The 19287-nt window shown below is 34.7% G+C and overlaps 4 protein-coding genes across 7 annotated transcripts; 2 read left to right on the top strand and 2 right to left on the bottom strand.

Moving 5' to 3' along the window:
* The first annotated feature begins 1908 nt into the window (after positions 1 to 1908).
* LOC141692725 (calmodulin-binding protein 60 C-like) lies at positions 1909 to 11037 on the top strand. Of its 4 annotated transcripts, XM_074497652.1 has the most exons (9): positions 1909 to 1996; positions 2252 to 2362; positions 3570 to 3645; positions 4521 to 4585; positions 7373 to 7866; positions 7963 to 8123; positions 8200 to 8403; positions 8663 to 8888; positions 10157 to 11037. In XM_074497652.1, exons 2-9 carry the CDS (start codon positions 2256 to 2258, stop codon positions 10735 to 10737), a joined length of 1914 nt encoding a protein of 637 aa, XP_074353753.1. In that variant the 5' UTR covers positions 1909 to 1996; positions 2252 to 2255; the 3' UTR covers positions 10738 to 11037. The 4 variants fall into 4 exon arrangements, with proteins under 4 accessions (XP_074353753.1, XP_074353754.1, XP_074353751.1 ...); XM_074497653.1 differs by lacking the exon at positions 1909 to 1996 and having other exon boundaries at positions 2006 to 2362; positions 8200 to 8265; XM_074497650.1 differs by lacking the exon at positions 1909 to 1996 and having other exon boundaries at positions 2007 to 2362.
* A 510-nt stretch (positions 11038 to 11547) lies between these two features.
* LOC141693746 (anthocyanidin 3-O-galactosyltransferase F3GT1-like) lies at positions 11548 to 13439 on the bottom strand. The gene is made up of 2 exons (XM_074498907.1): positions 12774 to 13439; positions 11548 to 12573 (listed from the first exon to the last, which is right to left on the bottom strand). The coding sequence occupies exons 1-2, from the start codon at positions 13258 to 13260 to the stop codon at positions 11699 to 11701; spliced, it is 1362 nt and encodes a 453-aa protein (XP_074355008.1). The 5' UTR covers positions 13261 to 13439; the 3' UTR covers positions 11548 to 11698.
* A 1620-nt stretch (positions 13440 to 15059) lies between these two features.
* On the bottom strand, positions 15060 to 17433 carry LOC141692063 (cytochrome P450 71A1-like). The gene is made up of 2 exons (XM_074496805.1): positions 17416 to 17433; positions 15060 to 15557 (listed from the first exon to the last, which is right to left on the bottom strand). The coding sequence occupies exons 1-2, from the start codon at positions 17431 to 17433 to the stop codon at positions 15060 to 15062; spliced, it is 516 nt and encodes a 171-aa protein (XP_074352906.1).
* A 298-nt stretch (positions 17434 to 17731) lies between these two features.
* LOC141692064 (pathogenesis-related protein PR-1-like) lies at positions 17732 to 18235 on the top strand. The gene has a single exon (XM_074496806.1). The coding sequence runs from the start codon at positions 17732 to 17734 to the stop codon at positions 18233 to 18235; it is 504 nt and encodes a 167-aa protein (XP_074352907.1).
* Positions 18236 to 19287: the final 1052 nt, after the last annotated feature.

A 19287-nucleotide genomic window follows, 5' to 3' on the forward strand; every position in this document is an offset into this window, starting at 1 on the left:
TGGAAGTTTCATTGTTCAAAAAAAAATATACACATATATATATATATATCATTCCATTATCTTTTTTTGAAATCTTAACGTAAGCGCAGTGCTCGACAGTGACGTGTCATTAGGTGTCACTAAATTTATGTGCCTTGCTCTCGTATGTATGTATATATTTTTTTAATTACTCTTGCATATATCATTATCTTTACAATATAATGGAAGCCCCATGTCTGCATAATTTATATTAACCATTTTGATGATCTGATATAGTCAAGCTTTATTATAAAAATAATAGTACGCTCAAGCACTTCACCTTTACTAGACAAAATAAATGACTACACATTGTGAGAAAAATGAACCAAAATGAAAATCCTCCAATTTGGACAATCAAATACAATTAGGGCTGTAAACGAACCGAACCGTTTGTTAAGCTCGTTCGGTTTGTTCGAGTTCGAACTCGACAAACTCGTCCGATAAGCTTATCGAACTCGAGTTCAAACAACATTTCTTGTCCGATAATCTTAACGAACCGAACCGCACTTTTTAAGGTGTTCGACTCGAGTTCGGTTCGTGTTCGGTTCGAGTTCAGTTCGTTCGTTAAGCCCGAGTTCGGTTAAAAAAATAGTATATTTATAATATTATATGTATAAATAATATATGTATGGTTAATAATATATATTAATTATATTTTATAATTATTTCAAATAAATATTTTATTTGTGAAAAAATATATAATTAATAGTTTGATACAATTTTTCACTTAAAATAATATTTAAAAGTATATATTTAAAAAAAATACAAATGACGTTCGCGAACAGTTCGTGTTCGTTCGTGTTCGGTTCAGTTCGATATGTTCGCGAACCGTTCGTGTTTGGTTCGAATATTACCGAGCTCGAGTTGAGACAGGAAATTTTGTCCGAAAAGTTTATCGAACAGTGTTCGGTTCGTTAAGATTTTTTCCGAGTTCGTTAAAAGTTCGTCCGAATTCGGTTAATTTACAGCTCTGAATAGAATATAAATTCAAAATCGGAAAAACAAAAAAAGAGTTTTAGCTTGCCATTGAGTTTTCGACTGAAATAAGGTTCCTTCATTTGTTTGGTTAATGATATAACTGAACTCAAATTAAGAAAACAAGCTTGCATTCCACTGGCATATCAAACAGTCATAATACACAAAATGTTTAATACTACAAGTCATAGACCTTGTCATAATCTTGACTTAAGATTCACCAAAATATAAGTTTTACCAAGACATAAGTTTCAGCAAATAATTAAGTATGCTACTGACCACAAAAACATAAGTTTAACAAAAACAACCAAATAGAACTGAACTTAATTTAATCTTCTATCTTGACATGATTTTTTTTATTGGCTTGTGAAGTGCATCATACCCCACTTTTCTCAGAACCTGATACATTAAATGACTGCTTTTACTTGAAGCTGGTGTTTTATTGTTCTTGACCATTGCTTTTGGTGAACGAGCATCTAGAGACCTTGATTTTATAGCCATTGCTTGAAATTTGTGTGAGAAGTTGGATGAAATTGAAGAAGCAATGTCAGAGGAGTTTGGAGTTTATGTATTTATAAGAAAAGAGTTTCGGGAAACAAATTTGTATTATAATTTTAATTTTTTAAAGTAATTGATAAAGCAATTGTAAAATAACTTTAATATAATTGAATTTGAATCTTATATTCAATATTACAAAATTAGCAGTGTTACAGATTTCAAAAGTCGGAATTATTCGGTTGAGGTATCGATTTATGATTTATCGGATGATTTTTAAAAAGTCGGATAATTTATCTGAGATTTATCGAAAATCGGTCAAATCGGTCAAATATTTTTAACCGATTTTTGAGTAATTTATCGGTGTTTTTTGAAAAATCGGCCGATTATAGAGAATTAGAACTAAACTTAAAAAACAATTTAAAAATGACAAAGGGACCACCACTCCCCGAGTGACTCCGCCGCCTAAGCTACACTGTCTTCTTCGATCAACTCGCTGCGTAAACTCGTATCTCTCTTCTCACATTTACACAAAGTTCTTTATCTCTTATTAATCTTTCCTTTCTTTTTAATTGTTTAATTAACATTTAATTAAACTTAAATATATTTTATGCGATAACATAACATTTAATCCACGTGTTTGTTATACGTTGTATACAATTGAGTTAATTAGGGCATTTTAGTGGTACTTAATAGATAGAAACATTGTTGAAATGTATATAGAGGATGTTTTGTGTGTAATTGAGTTAAGAATGCATACTAGGTATATGGAAAGAAGTAATTCTATGAGAGGAAAGAGGGCTTTGGAGAATGATGGTAATGGCGATGATGATCCGGAGCAGCAACCGCAACAGAAGCGCCCGGCTTTCGCTAGGTATAAATGTATTTATTTTTTTGCGCAATATAAATGTTTGTGAATTTTGCGTTAGTTTGTGTTAGTTTTGATGTTTTTTTTTTGTGTTTGCGGTAATTTTTGAATTGAGCGTGTAGATTGAATTTGAATGTGATTTAACAAAATTTGGGCACACATTTAATTAAAAATAGACTAGACGATGTAGTGTTGTAGAAATTGGTTTAGAAAGTGTTGTTTGGTGAGTCTGAATCAAAATCGTTTTCCATATTTTGTGTATTTATTTTTTCATGTATGAGTTGTGCTACGTGAAGTTCTTTTCATATTCAAGGTTTTGTCCCAAGCTTATATTCCATTGTTAGACTTAGGGCCACAAAGAACCTTCTTATATAGAGTATAGAGGTCAACGGATAACCCTTTGAATCTAGTGTAATATTTCATACATGATTTTAAAACTAACCATAGTTATGCTTCACAAGGCAGAAAATTTGATTATAATGTAGAATACTAACCAAACATTGCCTTCACAGAATAAATAATACTAAAATTTTAAGCCAAAAATTTGATTCTAGTGTAGAATAATTTTGAACAATTATAAACTTGGATCCTAGCGTAGCATACTAACCAATAAAAATGTTGATACCAAAAAATAATGCAAAAAGTTTGATTCCACTAAATAATCATTTTGGACTATTTCTTTGAGTGATTTTACGATTCTTTAAAGAAAAAGTAGTGTAACTTTGATTTTCATTTGCTGATTAAAATTTGAATAAATTTTTTTAAATGTAGTTGTTGGCTAATGAGATGAATATATTTATCCCGTATATAAATATAGTGATACTCTCTTGATGTCTATACAAAAGGTTTACTCCTAGAATGCTACTTGGTATATTTATACTATTATATTATATCCTATACATAATCAGTGCAGAAGGGTTAAGATGGTATGGGATGGTGTAGTCGTCAGAGGGAAGCCCAATACTAAAGTAGAAAATAATAATGTAAAAGAAAATTAATATATATTCCTATTAAATGCAACTAATAAGATAAAAAATATTAAAAATAACCCAAATATAAGCTAGTGTATACATATATTTGTTTGTATGTTTCTAAAGTTCTATGAATTCTCATTTACTCAAAGTTTACATTTATGTATTATATCTCACTATCTTGCATTAAAAATGATTCAGTGAGAATGTTTCCGGTGTTTATAAAGATTATTTTTTTGCAGTGTAATTTTGGAAGCTTTGAAGGTTGAGAGTCTTCAAAAGCTGTGCTCATCGCTGGAACCAGTTCTACGAAGAGTTGTAAGTATAGTATCTACGTACCTGTTTTTATCATTATTATTCTTATAATGACTGGACCAATACTATCCCCATTTGTCGTAGCAAAAAATTGTGTTCTTTAATCTTTATTTATTGAACTATATTAGGGCATTAAATCCATGTGAATTCTTCTCGTTGCTGTTGCATCAATGAAATTAAGGCTGACCATATTACTATTTACTCCAGTAGAAGTTTGAGCATTTGGGTAGATTTTAATTGTTAATATCCTATGTGGCACTCATGCGATTATCTTTGTGTTCTATTGGATCCTTTTGTGAGCTATTAACTAAAGCTTTGTCAGCTGAGGATAATTGGTACATGTATGCCCAGTGAAAGCGTAGGATAATTGGTTCATGAGTGCCTAGGAATATATTATAAAGGGATCTAAGATTGAACACTATCGTAGAATTTGGAAGCCCATTTGGTGGATGATTCCAAAATTAGTTCTTCACGGTCTTATCATAGTGTTGAGATTGACCTTGGGTAATGTAGTACTTATCAGATGTTACTATTTTGAAATTTTATATATGTTGAAGCTGGTTTTCTCTTACGAGATGTTTTTGGGAATAGCAAAACCCTGATTTCATCATCTTTGTTCCCCATTAGTTTTAGTTAATTCTTGATTATTGGGTAAATAAGGTTCTAGCATTACTAAAGTTAAAATACTTTCATTCCCGCGGAGATTTATGGTAATTGATTATCACATACAAAAATAGATGTTCATGTTGAACCTAATTGTTGCTCCATTGAACTATACCTTACAAGTATTTATTGCATGTTCATGTTCTAGAACTATGATTGCTGCAAGTCTTGTTTCGTAATTTCTTAAATTGTTGTGGTGCTATTGTGCTATACAGGTTAGCGAAGAGGTGGAACGTGCTCTTGCAAAGTATGGTCCTCCTAGAACCAATGGAACTGGAAGGTTTACCATTTTTTTAATAAAATTATATTTTCTCCATCTAAGTTTGTGTCCTTAATAATGTTAGACTGTGTTATTATGGCAGCATTGAAAGTGCTAATTACTCTGTGCAAAGTCTATCAGGTCCGATTAAGTGTACTGAAGAAGGGGAAGGGGGAAATTCAAAAGAATAATTTATTTCCGTTTTAGTTTTTCAAGGATCTCAGATTTTTTTTTTGAAATTAAGATTTGATGATTCTTAGAAAGTAGTATGGAAAATCCCAAAATTATGTTAATTAACTAGTTTCTCTGTTTGAGTTTCCTGATTTTGCGGGTTTTCTTGTAGGCTACAACAAGTGCCTATGAAAGTAGCTATTGTAGTAGAATATAGATTGAATAAATCAGATCTTCTGAATTCTTGAATGTGAAACTTAATTCTTCTGCACGTGAGGCCTAAAGTGCCAGGCATGAGGTCTAGCTATATTTTCTCTACTTTCTCTTTCTAAATTATACTTTCGACTTACCCTGTCTTGTTTACAGATAGCAACACTGAACTAAGTTTTTGCAATACTCTAATATGGTGTGTGTATTTGTGTTATATTCAGAGGACTTTTGTAGGTGTAATTAGTTTTTTGAGACATGTCCTAATTAGCTGGCTAGGTACTTAGTCTTCATGACTACTCCATCTGCTAGCTTAGTTTCAATGCTCATCAACTTTTTATCATAAATGATGTTTTATATTATTCATTAGGTTTATTCATACTTTTCTCATAATCTAGGTGCAATTGATTTGCTGGTGTTGAAGTTAAACTCTATTCCAAAAATCAAAATAGAATCAAGAATGCATCAAATATTACGTGTTATACTTGTATGATGCTAGTATACGTATTCAAGGCCAATTCTATATCTATCTAAGTGAATCCTTGGTTTTAAAATTGATAATCTGACATTCGTAGACTCCCTCTCCAACTCTAGGTATGCGTGCGACTATGTATTGGTGAAAACATAGAGTCCACGTAAAATATCAATTTTCATGTTTAACACTTGTGCAAAGTCGTAATATATGGTCTTTGTAAATGTAGATTTTTCGTTAGTTGGTACTTAAATATGTTTTGTATTTACCTGTTTATATTAAGGTAATTTTATTATAAAGAATATTTTAAATTCCATTTATGAATATCAGAATATATTTGTGACAGAACTGGTTTTTTTCTGATACAAAATTTCACCTGGTTTTTGTCTCACATGATCTCTAATCACATTTTTTACAATTATGTAGTGATAAAGATGAGAGTTTTATGTTTATCTGTGCTTAGTAGTAATTATGTGTCATACATGCATGAAAACATTCTTTTTATTATTGTCTATAAATTTTCCAAAATGCTTTGCTATGAGGAGATGATTTTCTGACACGTGCGGTTACTTTCACCAAATTTGTAAATATCTCCGTTGGAAAGCATTGGATACTGAACATATACTATAACATGAGTGATCATTTTGTCTTATATTTAGGTGATGTATATACCTTCTACCCCCCCCCCAAAAAAAAAGAAAAAAGAAAAGTAACTTGTTAGTGGAGTTGCAGCTTATTGGGTAATTGTTGCTTACACTAGCAAATAGGATTATGTTCGTTTATGTCAAAATCATGATTTTTCAAAAAAATTAGTTGTCGCAGAGTTTCTTAACTTTTCAGTGATGTGTTGAAAATTTCATACACAAGTCCCGCTTAGCCCCCAACTTATGCTGAATTTGATATTTAGCCCTTTCGGCTTTTTGGATAAAGTTTAATTTAGTCCTCAAGTGCTAAAAACATATTTTTAACTTCTAATTAGGCAAGATGATCCAAGAAACACCTTTACTTTTACATATTTACTTGATGTAAATCTAAACCTACCAAACTTGCTAGTGTGACACATTCTGTGGTTTGGAAGATTTTTGCACGAAACATACACATTTGCTCTTGTGCAACAATAACAATAGATTATTTTCAAAAGTGTAAGATATAATGTTTGGAATATATATAAAATTTTATGGTGTTAAATTGTTTGCCGACTCACCGTAATTGTGTCCGCCCCCTAGTTCGGATCCATATCCAAGGGTTGTAATATTTTCAGAATTAGGAATATGATGTTTGGATCCAAACTCAGTAACCGTGTCTCTCTGCCGCACCCTAGTCGGGGTAATGTAAATGTAGAATTTGCTCTAGAATTGAATTTGTGAAAGCCGAAATTTCATTTAAGGGCATGTTATTAGAAAGTATATTCCTATTTTACGTTAGATATTCATTCATGTAACTCGTCAGGCCTCAATTCTTAGTCTTTTAAAGTTCAGTTATATTGTGAAAGTTATCGCTTTGAGAAAAAAAATTGTTTTTCTGTTCGGTTTGTCACTTTGTCTCCCTGCTTAGGTACTTTCTACATTTCCTTTTTTTGTGTATTGCTTTGGGTTACTCAGATCTGTAACTGTAAGGGGTTTCGGGTTACTCAGTTCTGTAAGGGGTTTTAGTGCAGTTTGAATCCATTGAGTGGGTATCATCAAGCCCTTATGGTTTTAGTTCAGTTCTGGTCGTATGGTTGTTCAAAGTAGTGAATGCCTTGTATTCGGCACACAAGCGAATTAGTGAGAAACTTGTGTAGTATATGGACATTAAACTTTTATTGGTTAAAGGTACATATTTATTTATTTTCCTGAAAATTTTAATTTGACTTTTTTTGAGCATGATGGTGTAAACAACTTAAATTACATAAATTATACTTTCTTTTACCTATTTTCCTTTCTATTATTTATTTATTTTTTGAAACTTGGATTCAGGTCTTCACCTAAGCGACTTGAAGGCCCTGATGGCAGGATTTTGCAATTGCACTTTAGATCAAGGCTGTCTTTACCCCTGTTTACTGGTGGTAAAGTTGAAGGGGAGCAGGGTGCTGCTATTCATGTTGTCTTACTTGATGCGAACACAGGCCATGTCATTACTATTGGACCTGAATCAACTGCAAAGGTGGATATTGTTGTACTGGAAGGTGATTTTAGCAATGAAAATGATGAAGACTGGACCCAGGAGGAATTTGAAAGCCATGTCGTGAAAGAGCGTGAAGGAAAGAGACCCCTTTTAACCGGAGACTTACAGGTGACCCTGAAAGAGGGAGTAGGGACCCTAGGGGATCTAACATTTACTGATAACTCAAGTTGGATAAGGAACAGGAAGTTCAGACTTGGACTGAAGGTTTCTTCCGGTTATTGTGAGGGCATACGTATACGTGAGGCAAAGACAGAAGCTTTCACTGTCAAAGATCACAGAGGAGAACGTAGGCTGCTTTCTGTTAATTATGTATTAACTTGACCAGTCCAGTTAAGATTTCGTGGTTTACACTTATTCATTTAATTCTTTACTTTTTTCACAGTATATAAAAAACACTATCCACCTGCCTTGTATGATGAGGTATGGAGATTGGAGAAGATTGGAAAGGATGGGTCATTCCACAAAAGACTTAGTAAATCAGGAATATTTACAGTTGAAGACTTTCTTAGACATGTTGTCAGAGATTCACAGAAACTAAGAACTGTATGTATTTATGTTATAAATGAATAAATTGTGCATAATTTATAATTGTCATCTAACATCCTATGATGGCTTGCAGATTCTTGGTAGTGGTATGTCAAATAAAATGTGGGAAGTTCTCTTAGAGCATGCAAAGACTTGCGTGGTGAGTGGGAAACTTTATGTGTATTATTCTGATGAGACAAGAAACGTTGGTGTTGCTTTCAACAATATTTATGAGTTGACAGGCCTTATCACCGGCGAACGCTTCCAGCCAATTGATTCTCTATCTGACAGCGAAAAGGTTAAAAATGATCTTTATACAAGTCTAGAGGATTCCAAATTTAAGTCTAGAATACGTAGTTTGTCAAATTTTAAATTTTAGATATAGTTACATTTTTAGTGTTTTTCATCTAGACATCAAGATCATTCATGTGACAAGCTAACATCTTTGTTAACATGAAACAAGTCAACTACAATATCCGTTATTTTAGTGATTCTTTAAGTATGTATAGGGATTTTTAAATTTTAAATCTATTAAAAATATTGAATATGGAATTTAGCAGGTATATGTAGATAATTTGGTGAAGAAAGCATATGACAACTGGAGCCAAGTTGTAGAATATGATGGCAAATCACTCCTGAGCTTCAAGCAACTTAATAATTCATCTCAAATTGAAGTCCCAGTGGGATCAATAGATTATTCTAATGCTTTTGATCAGATGGCTCCGCAACATTTTCCAGTTCCTTCTCGACCGTCTACAATGGATACAAGTTTGTTAATGCCAGGCAAGCATATATATCTCAGTTAATTGCTATTCAAAGCATGCTTTAATACAAGTCCGTTAATCTGTATAATATTCCTCATTATGTATGGAATACTGTTTGTAAACAGGATAGGACTGTGCACTAGCAGATTCAATCTTCTTATTTGCATGTTCTTGCATTTCTAGATAACATAACATGTTATTTCATGATGGTTGTTAATCACTTTTTAAATATAATATATGGTTTTGGTGTTACGGAAGTTTTTTTTTTTTTTATAAAAATGAAGAATTTGGTGCTAAATGAAGATGAAGGCCTCGGAGATATCCAGCAAGAACCATATATATAATAAGAGAAGGACTCTTGCAAGATCTAAAAAATAATTAGAATTATATATGTGAATATATTGCAATCTTCAAATCTAATGTTGGTATTCAATTTGTCATATACTAAATCAGAAAAAATATTCTTACAAATAGGTTTGATAACTTTCTAGTTAATTTTGGCCGATCATTTATTCCCACACTCGCATTTGGTGGAAATTAGTGCATAGGAAAACCTAAGGATCAAATACTGAAAACTAGAGACTTAGTAATAACCTTATAGTCCAAGGATTATAATTGCAATTTGCGTGAAACAAAATGGCCCAGGTATTTTGTGTGACTTATGTTTTTATGCTTAAATATATATACACTTCTACATAATTGAATAGTGGATAAAATGTGCTGTAACTTCTTTACGTCAGTTGTCATTGGAAGGTTAATAATTAAATTAACTTAGCAAAAAAGAAACATATAACTAAATGATACTTTGCCTTTTAAGTGGTACAACATTAGTACTCGTAACGGTTCTTTTTGTTAGTTCCATTGATCGTCATGTAGTTTTAGTTAACTATTTGAAGTGAGAGCAAAGTCTTCCAAACCTTATCTGGTTGTGCCTGAAATATATGGATCACTTGCTGTGAATCTGGTCCCACTACGTACACATGAACATCTTAGTAGTTGTAATATTAGGTTCATTAGTTTATCTAAACACATGACACATGCTCTGATAGTGTGCATTTCTCTACATCATTCAGAATGCTGGTTTGCCGAGAAACTGTAAACAATGATATAGGGTGATCAGGTCCAACTTCACACTATGGTTAAGTTTGTAGTTTAGATTAAAATTTGAATTTATGAACACTATTGAATACTATTTGAAGCATGCAAATTTAGTTGTGGTTGAGATACTAAAATTTGCTATCTGTGTAAAGTATTTAATTGCTAACGTTGTTTTTTCCATTGGCTCAGGTTTTAATGACAGCCTGACAACTGCATACCCAACACAGACGCAGTATGATAACTCCAATTCTCATGCTCAGTATAGTAGCATTTCATTCTTTCCGCAGGACCGGCAAACTAATAACTCACACCAGATGCAAAGTCATAGATATGATAATGGGACGGGTCTTGCACTTGGTCCACCAGAATCCTCCTCGTCGTTTCAGACACTCAACACATCTGTTCAGCAGTCCAGTCTTAACCATATGGACTGGTCCCAAAATCAGGATAAGGGTATTGAGCACTTCCTGCCGCAGGAGGAAATTCGCGCTAAAAGTCACGAGATGCTAGAAAATGAAGATATGCAACACTTGCTTAGACTCTTCAGCATGCAGGATCATTCCTCTACCACTGACCCTGACGATGACTTATCTTTTCCATCATTCACATCATCGCCATCGCAAAATTTCAGTTTTGACGAGGAACGAAAGCGTCCCGGAAAAGCTGTTGTGGGTTGGCTGAAGATCAAGGCAGTAATGAGATGGGGCTTCTTTATCAGGAAGAAAGCTGCTGAAAGGCGCGCACAGATTGTAGAATTAGATGACGAATAGTCTTCAGGAAAAGGTGTACGATACTGATACTCATCTTTGCTGCAGTTACTTATTCTGATGGTAGCGGTACTATTAACAGTCCAAGATACATCCAGCTTTCCAAGTGAGCAAAACTTTTGTCTTTGATATCACCGAGGACACACATGTGTCTTTGTCTTTGAGATTTCACATAAATTCATGTACAGTCAGTGTTCACATTAAACATTTTTTTGCTCAGTTCTGAACTGGGTTATGCATATGGGCGTTTTAAGCCCAGTTCCTGCTCCGTATGAAGGTCAGTATTGATTAGCTTTTTGTTTTTGTGTAGTTCATCAATCTTCGACAGTTTTTTTCTTTACCTTTTTAGAATAAATGTGTGATGTAGACATCAAGCTGTAGCTGATTTTAGTCTTCAGGGGTTTTTTATCATTGTGTAAAATTTGTGCTATGGTAAATTAATTGTGAAATAACTGTGCTTTAGTATTTACTGTTTAGTTGTAGTGAAGTAGGGCTCCATTTTAGCAGATATTTACAGTTTAAGAAAGCTAGGCTGTTCACAAAGTTGGGATGATTAGGTTCTCTTTTTCCCGATTGAGCTTCACAATAACAGCTTAGTTTAGTTTTGAATTATTTAAATATTTGAAAAAAATTACGTAAAATAAATAAATTCCAACTGGTACTAACTTAATTAAACTAATTTTATTCCATGATAGAAATGTTCTTACATTTAAGAACACTTAGGTTTATTTCCATCAAGATGACTAATCATTTCAAGTTTCAAGTAGCAGTTACTGCCTCCGCTATACTTCCTTTTTGAAAAAATTACGCATATTAAGAAACAGTTACGGCCTCCGTCTATTTTACACGTCCTTTTTGAAAAAATTATGCATATTAAGAAAAAAATTTGTCCCCGAGGAAGACTAATCATTTCAAGTAGCAGTTATTGCTAATCAATACACTCTTTGTTTAGTGGGTTTGAAAGTTAGGTGGAGATCATTTCGAGCAGGCCCTTAAAATTTTCAGTTGAGCTACCATCTGATCCAACAGCCTTCATTGCAAGTTCCTTGTGTGCTGTGCTATGTTCCCTGAACATTTTCCCTGTATCCTGAAACAACACTTGTGCGATGGCATCGATAGCTCCATTTTTCGTGAACACGCCACCATCTACACGAGCTCCAGTTTTGTACACATTTTCAATCATCCATGTGTTTATTGATTGATCTCCCAAAAAGGGTCTGCAAATGAGTGGCACACCAGCTGCAATGCTCTCCATCACCGAGCCCCATCCACAATGAGTTATAAAAACTCCGGTAGCAGCATGAGATAAAACCTGAACCTGTGGTGCCCATGCCACAACTTTCCCAAGCTCACTAGTCCTGTCCAAAAATCCTAATGGCAAATGTTTCTTGAGATCATCTTTCATGGACCAGAGAAATGGAGTACCGCGTGCTTCTAGAGCTTCAGCCAACGCGTTTATCTCGTTCGGTGGCAGCATTGCCCTGGTACCAAAGGCAATATATGCTACAGAGTTAGGATGATGCCTTTCGAGCCAGGGTAAGCAGCCATATTCATCGGAGACTGATGCCTGTGGTGGAGAATCGGGAGGGCTAATGGGACATATAGTGAAGATTTTCTTGAACTTTGATTTCAGATCTTTGATGAGATCAGGATCCAGCTCTTCAAAGGAGTTCACAATCAGAGCATCTCCGCGGGCTAATGTTTGTGCCATTTTATAAAGCATTACGAAAAAAGGACACTCTAGGTTTCCAAATATTATCCCAGCAGGCAAGTCACCGAGTCTCAAGTCAGAAAAGCCAGGAATGAAGTTGAGCTTCTCATTCATTCGGCCTTCATTGCCTACACAAATTGTCCGAATCGAACACATTACTTCTGATCGAATCGTGCAGCCTCTGTTTTTGCAACTTCTATTTTCGGTAAAAATTAAATTAAATTTGAATTTTTTTGAAGGTAGTAAATATGACTTCGGAAACACAAGTAGCAAAAAGATGCGACCGTGACATTTAAATTGAAACGGAGGAGAATGACGAAAAAGTTACCTTCAACTCCAAGTGTTTGTCGGATAAGATCAGTATAAATCTGAACGGAAAGCGAGCAAGCCCCGCCAGTCCAATACGGCACCCAAGGCGCACCAATCTCTTGTGCTAAATCACAAGTAAACCACAAAAATGCATCACATAGTATGCACGTTAACTTCCTATTGGAATTCATCGTGACTTTCTCGACACCACGACGGAGCTCATCAGCTGCAATAGCCAAGAACAAGTTTATATCCTCCATAGGCTTTCCCACAAACACGTAGTTTTCAGGTATGCCGTCATGTATGTTATGAGGTGTTATATTACTAGGAGTACTTGAGGTGTTGGAAAATAAAGTATGGTTAAATTTCGCAGAGCTGAAAAATGTGAATTTAACTTGAGGCGCTGCCTTTGCCAGGCTCTTAACGAAGCTGAAGAGGAGACCGGGGTGCGATGCGAACGGGAAAGTAAGAACAGCGACATGAGGCTCCGGAGACAATGTGGCCATTGTGGAGAAGAGTGTTGAGTGAAAGGCTGTGTGTTTGCGAAATTATGCATGTACATTTTGTTTCTGATGTTAGGCTGTGACTTTATATGTTAATGTACAGACTACTGAGTAAATGTTGGTGATGGACTTCAAAAGAAGAGAAGAAATGTTTGTGCTGGTGGGTGAGATTTGGTGGTAGGTAGAACTCACTACAACAAACTGAGTGAGCCCGGAGGAAACTTCGGTCTAATTTTTTGGGTAGGTTTAAATATAAAACCGACAGTTTTGTCGAACACTCGATTTTAAGCCTACTTTAATTTACGATGATCGAAAAAGTCTTTGTTTTTTATGGTGATCGGGAGTTAAAAGCTGCATAGCGTTGCAGATTCATGACGATCGGAAAAGTCTTTCTTTCTTATGGTGATAGAGAGTCAAATTGCATAATTAGCTAAGGCTCTATTTGGGATTGCTGTTAAAAATTGTTGTGCTGTTAGAAAAAGTGCTGCTGGAAAAAATGCTGTTGTAAAAATCAGATGATTATTTGGTAATTTTTTTGATACGTATATGTTGAGTAAAACGCACACCGTGTACCTCTAGTTTCACGATTGTGCACTTTGTGTACCTGTGATTTCATATCTAGCAAACGGTGTACCTGAAGTTACCGGATTCTTGCAAAGTGTGTACTTCCGTTAGATTGAAGTTAACACCGTTAGTATGCAAAGGATAGCACAGACATTTCCAGTTTTTTACTACTCTTCTTTGGCACTTCTCTACTGCATTAGAGTCTTTGGATTCAATCATGCAACAACTAGAAGAAAGTAATGATTTGTTGCATGATGCAGAATCTGAAATAAAAGGGGTAATGGTTGTAGTAAACCAAAAGCATTTACATGTTAAGGTTCAGATTCGCATTTTCTGCAAGCCAGCAGTGGAGTTAAAACCTGCTTAACATTGAAGATTATCCACATTATGTGTTTTTAGACAAAATATTGAGCATTAGGAGCTCTAAGGAGTAGTTTTCACTTTTCACCATCATACAAGACTGTTTTCTGTTAAACCCCTGTAATCCTAGGCCATGAACTCACGATCAAGACATACTTTATTCAAGCGATCAAAAACTAATGCAGCTAAACATATTAGTTTCAGTAAGCTAGCAGTCAGTCATATTTATGAGAGAAGGTTTTAGATTTATTATTGGTGATTGTAAGTGCATGTCAACTATGCATATCCCGTGGAACCTATAAGAATGAATGCACTATTTTGGAATCCATGTTGCCGAAGAACCAGACCCCTATTAAACTAGACAATCAATTAATATCAGAATGTGTTCTCTGCTGTCGTTTTTTCCATGATATTCTGTTTAGAATGCAGCTGTGTCCAATTACTTGTGAGTTGAGATCGTATCTTTTTTAAGTTGACAATGGCCAAAAAAAATGGAAAGAAGGTACTTTATAGTAACCTTAGGAAATTAGTTAGAAAGATTATTGTTATTTATTTTCTGCACCACCTATCAGGTAGCAACGATTCCCTTTAAACGCACCTCAAAAAATGTGTGATTGTGAACACTCAGGCTCATGGGTGAAAACAAGAGGATAAGTGATTCAATAGGAGGCAAGTTTCTCAACTACCTCACACAAAGAATCTGAATAATCTACTTTTCAGGACCTTATAAGAACATTAACTTACTTGTAACCAATGACATCAACACATATCAACACGAAGAACATCCAAATCAAATTATGCAAAAAATATTTCAAACATATAACACCGGTACTGATTGTATGATCCGACCCTTTATGATGCATTTGAGACTTAATTGATCATGTTTGGTACAAGACAAAGATCATTCTTCTTGTGCATTGTGCCAGTCCCATTAAAATTCCTGGACACATTCTCCTGCCTGCTCCGAGAGGTATCAGCTCAAAATCCTGTCCTTTAAAATCAATGCTATTATCTGTGAATCTTTCGGGTAAAAACTCGTCTGGACTTTCCCAAGATTCAGGATCCCTTCCTATAGCATATGCATTTATGTATACACGTGTTTTAGCTTCAATTTCATAGCCACTTACCACACATTTTTCAATCGTTTCTCGAGGCACAAGAAGTGGAGCAGGTGGGTGCAATCTCATTGCCTCCTTTACTATCGCTTTAAGATAAACAAGCTTTTGCAAGTCGTTTTCGTCTATAAATCCCTTATTGTCGGTTCTCTCTCTAATCTCTTGTTGTGCCTTCTGCATTTTTGTGGGGTTCTTGATTAATAAAGTCATGGCCCATACCACAGCTGCTGCACTTGTGCCTGTCCCTGCAACTACAACATTCTGACAAAACAATACATTAGTATAAAATTGTTGTCTTTTTCATTTGTAAAGTCAAGTTTAGGGGGTAAAAAACTGAAAATGTCTGTGATGCCCTTTGCATACTAACGGTGTTAACTTCAATCTAACGGAAGTACACACTTTGCAAGAATTCGGTAACTTCAGGTACACAGTTTGCTAGATATGAAATCACAGGTACACAGAGTGTACAATCGTGAAACTAGAGGTACACGGTGTGCATTTTACTCCGTATATGTTTTGATGCAAAAAATTAAAAATATTGATGTTTTTATTAAGGTTTAATGGTGAAACCAGCATCTGCTTCCCGCAACAGCTGAAAAACAGTTTTTTCTAAAAGTACGGGGACTTACTTTCTCTAATAGCAGTTTTTAGGCCAAAAACACATTTTCGAAAAGCAACTTTTAAATTTACCGAACAGTTTTTTAATTGTTTTTCAGCGAAAAGGTGTTGTTGCTGTCTGCAACAACAATATTTAACGTACCCTAAATCTTATCAGAACACTTATGGTTTGTATTAAAGTTGCAAATACAGAATTAAGTGGGATGGCCCATAATAGCTGCTAAGGAGCAGCAAAAGGATACTTACTGGGCCGGCCTTTAAAGAAATGGTACACACTGGGCTTTCTATAGGACTACTTTATATTGTTGGGCTTAAACAAGATTAGGACAACAAGAGATTAGGACAACGGGACAGGTAGGTCGGTCTAGAAATTACCGATTTTATCGATTAATCATCCAGATTAATCATTTAAATATACTATGTCGATTTGATTTTTTTAATCCGATTAATCATTACACTTCTTTCTTAAATTAATATATTTAGTTTAATAAATTAATTATTTTTCTATTTTATTAAAAATATCCGATTAATGCCCCGATTAATCAATCCGATTAATCACTGATTATCCAATTAATTACCAAAAGATTACTCTACCAATAATGCCGATTTCCGTTTTTTAGAAGGATAAGTAGTTGCAGTCCCAAGATGCTCATCAGGTCATCATGTGAAATTTAACTTAAACAAACCCTCATCCTTCCCGCAGGGAACTTAATTAAACAAAATGTACTCTAAACTCACATGTTAATTATTGATTAGAAACTAAAATATACACTATGTTACTCTGTTAATAATTACCTAAAGATCTACACGCCTAGCTAACATGCAATATTCAATAATATCTGACCAGTCTATTTTTCTCCTATACAGACTATGCAGGACAACTTTAGATTTATTCTCCAGTTGTAAGTTTGTGAAATAAAATATAGGAACAGCAGAAAGGGCAATCCAGCACAGCAGTGGTGGTTTAAAAGTCCAATATAAATGTACTTTTCATCTCAGAAATGATTAAATTTTAATATGGCCCATTTCTTACCCTTATTAGCTGTCCATTTACTTCAATTTGTGGTAGCAAAATAAAGAACCCTTTTGGATTTTTTGCTCATCTGTTTGGCAACTACCAACTGGAATACAATGCTTCCCCCTCCCTTTTTCTACACTTGTCAAACAACATTTTTTTCCTACCGAATATGATTAGATTCCAGGAAAAATAGTACAAATTTCATTCGATTCTCTCGTATTTTTTGTCTATCCGAACCAGACATAACGTAAAACATATTACTCGTTTCACACCATTGATATGTAACATAAGATATCTAACACCTTACAGAAAAATACGGTACAAATTTCATTTCATTCTCTCGTATTTTTGTCCGACAATACAAAATATAAGATGAAAGTTATAAACGCGTAAAACATATTACTCGTTTCACAGTATTTAAATATAATTTCAAATTCATTTACGCTCTTGTTGATTAAAATTTTTGATAATATAATTACTTACGCTAATATCAGAGCTCATGTTGACAGAAGATTCGATGCTCGATTTTATATTTATCCTGAGGTATATAGCAACAAAAGATGGAGATATTATGAAATGAGTAAAGCAGTTGTGGCTGAAATTTTTGTCAAAGAAATAAAAAAGATTAAAAGAAATAAGTTAATCATGATTGAACATGGGTGCCACCCAGAACTGCAGACTTTTATATCATCAAAAAAATCCAACTACTGCACAACTTCTTTTTTTCAATAATTTTTCAGTAAATATGTTAGTGAGCTCTCCTTAAAGTCTCCAAAATCATATTAAATTTCTCCTAGAAATGAGTCCCCTCTACATATTATTCCTCCTCTTGCTCACACTCTCAACCACTGTCAATGCCAATCCCAAGAAGCACAAGCACAACAAGATAAAGGTGCAACAATTTTTAGGCCCGCAAAATGCCGCGCGATACGCATTACGAATGAGCCCGTTACGGTGGGATGTTAAGCTAGCCCGTTACGCGCAACGCTACGCTAACCAACGTCGAAAAGACTGTGCATTGAAGCATTCCAATGGTGCATATGGGGAGAACATATTTTGGGGTAGCGGCCAGGGCTGGTCACCTGCTCAGGCTGCAATGGCGTGGGTCGAAGAGCGTAAATGGTACGATCATAGCTCGAATTCGTGCGGCGGAGGCCAGGAATGTGGTCATTATACGCAGGTGGTGTGGCGGACAACCAGAAGAGTTGGGTGTGCTAAGGTGAATTGTTCTGGTGGGAAAGGTGTTTTTATGACCTGTAATTACTATCCTCCTGGAAATTACATTGGTGAGAAGCCTTATTAATTTTTACTGTAGTAAATTAGTTGTGACATATGTTATGTAATGTATATTGAGGATCTTAATGTATTGTATTAAAGTTTTGAGTTTGGTCTGTAATTAGGTTTGGTCATAGCATATTGATGATGACTTTACTACTGGCTTGCATATGTACTCTCTGTAAAGCAATAAATGTTTTGCACAAGAAATGCGCAATTATGCAACTCGTTTAGAACACTTTTTGTGTGAAAAGGTCTACTTCTAAATTATCAGTTATAAAGATGATTGACAGTGTGTTCTTGTGTTTTCTATGAGATGATAAAATTGAATCCTATGTCGAGGTCTTTAACGGAAAGAGTCTCTTGTTAGTGTAAAGCTGGAGTATGTCAGGGTCTTTTACGAAAACAGCCTCTCGTTAGAGTAAGGTTACTAGTATGTCAGGTCTTTGACGGAAAGAGTCTCTCCTTAGAATAATGTTGTGTGCCTGTGTACATAATCTTGCCCTCCGCGGTAAGATATTTTATTTGGCCTGTAGCAGATAATCCGTATACTGGTGTTGAATCATTCTATAAGAGATAAGATATGGTACAATTTGTCTTAGACTCTTAGCCATACCTTTACAGGTTAAAGACAGGTCCAAACACAGTCTTTTAGGTTTTAAGAAATAATGTGTGGGCGTTTGGATGCACTATAGGAATATAAATCGGTAATAAGAATGGAGAGTAAGGGAATGAGGGTTAATGAGAATGGAAATTAAATGAAAATTTAAGGGGTATGGTGGGTTTAATTTACCCATCAAGAGGGAATGAAATTCTCATTCCCCGCCATTAAATTAGTAATCCAAACACTATCACTTGGGTTTAAGGTTCCGATTCATGTTAACCGGGCACATTAACCATTAACCAAACACCCCCTGAGTTAACCCTTTAATGGGCATGGGCTTCTTGAGATTAAACTCACACCTCACACATTACATGAACTTAGGTAACAGCTGCAGCATATGGCAGGTTGGCTTGTATTGCAGCTTATTAAAATGCACGACAGGCTTATACTTTATCAAGGAAGTTATTAATCAAATT

Source organism: Apium graveolens, chromosome 10 (assembly GCF_009905375.1).
Source record: "Apium graveolens cultivar Ventura chromosome 10, ASM990537v1, whole genome shotgun sequence".
Taxonomy (NCBI): domain Eukaryota; kingdom Viridiplantae; phylum Streptophyta; class Magnoliopsida; order Apiales; family Apiaceae; genus Apium; species Apium graveolens.

Excerpts from the sequence above, each read along its gene's own strand:
- LOC141692725 (XM_074497650.1), top strand. The coding sequence starts at position 2,202 with ATGTATATAGAGGATGTTTTGTGTGTAATTGAGTTAAGAATGCATACT. Across the intron at positions 2,363-3,569 it reads AAGCGCCCGGCTTTCGCTAG|TGTAATTTTGGAAGCTTTGA; the intron begins GTATAAATGTAT and ends ATTTTTTTGCAG. Across the intron at positions 8,889-10,156 it reads TACAAGTTTGTTAATGCCAG|GTTTTAATGACAGCCTGACA; the intron begins GCAAGCATATAT and ends CCATTGGCTCAG.
- LOC141693746 (XM_074498907.1), bottom strand. The coding sequence starts at position 13,260 with ATGGCCACATTGTCTCCGGAGCCTCATGTCGCTGTTCTTACTTTCCCG. Across the intron at positions 12,574-12,773 it reads ACAAACACTTGGAGTTGAAG|GCAATGAAGGCCGAATGAAT; the intron begins GTAACTTTTTCG and ends CAATTTGTGTAG.
- LOC141692064 (XM_074496806.1), top strand. The coding sequence starts at position 17,732 with ATGAGTCCCCTCTACATATTATTCCTCCTCTTGCTCACACTCTCAACC.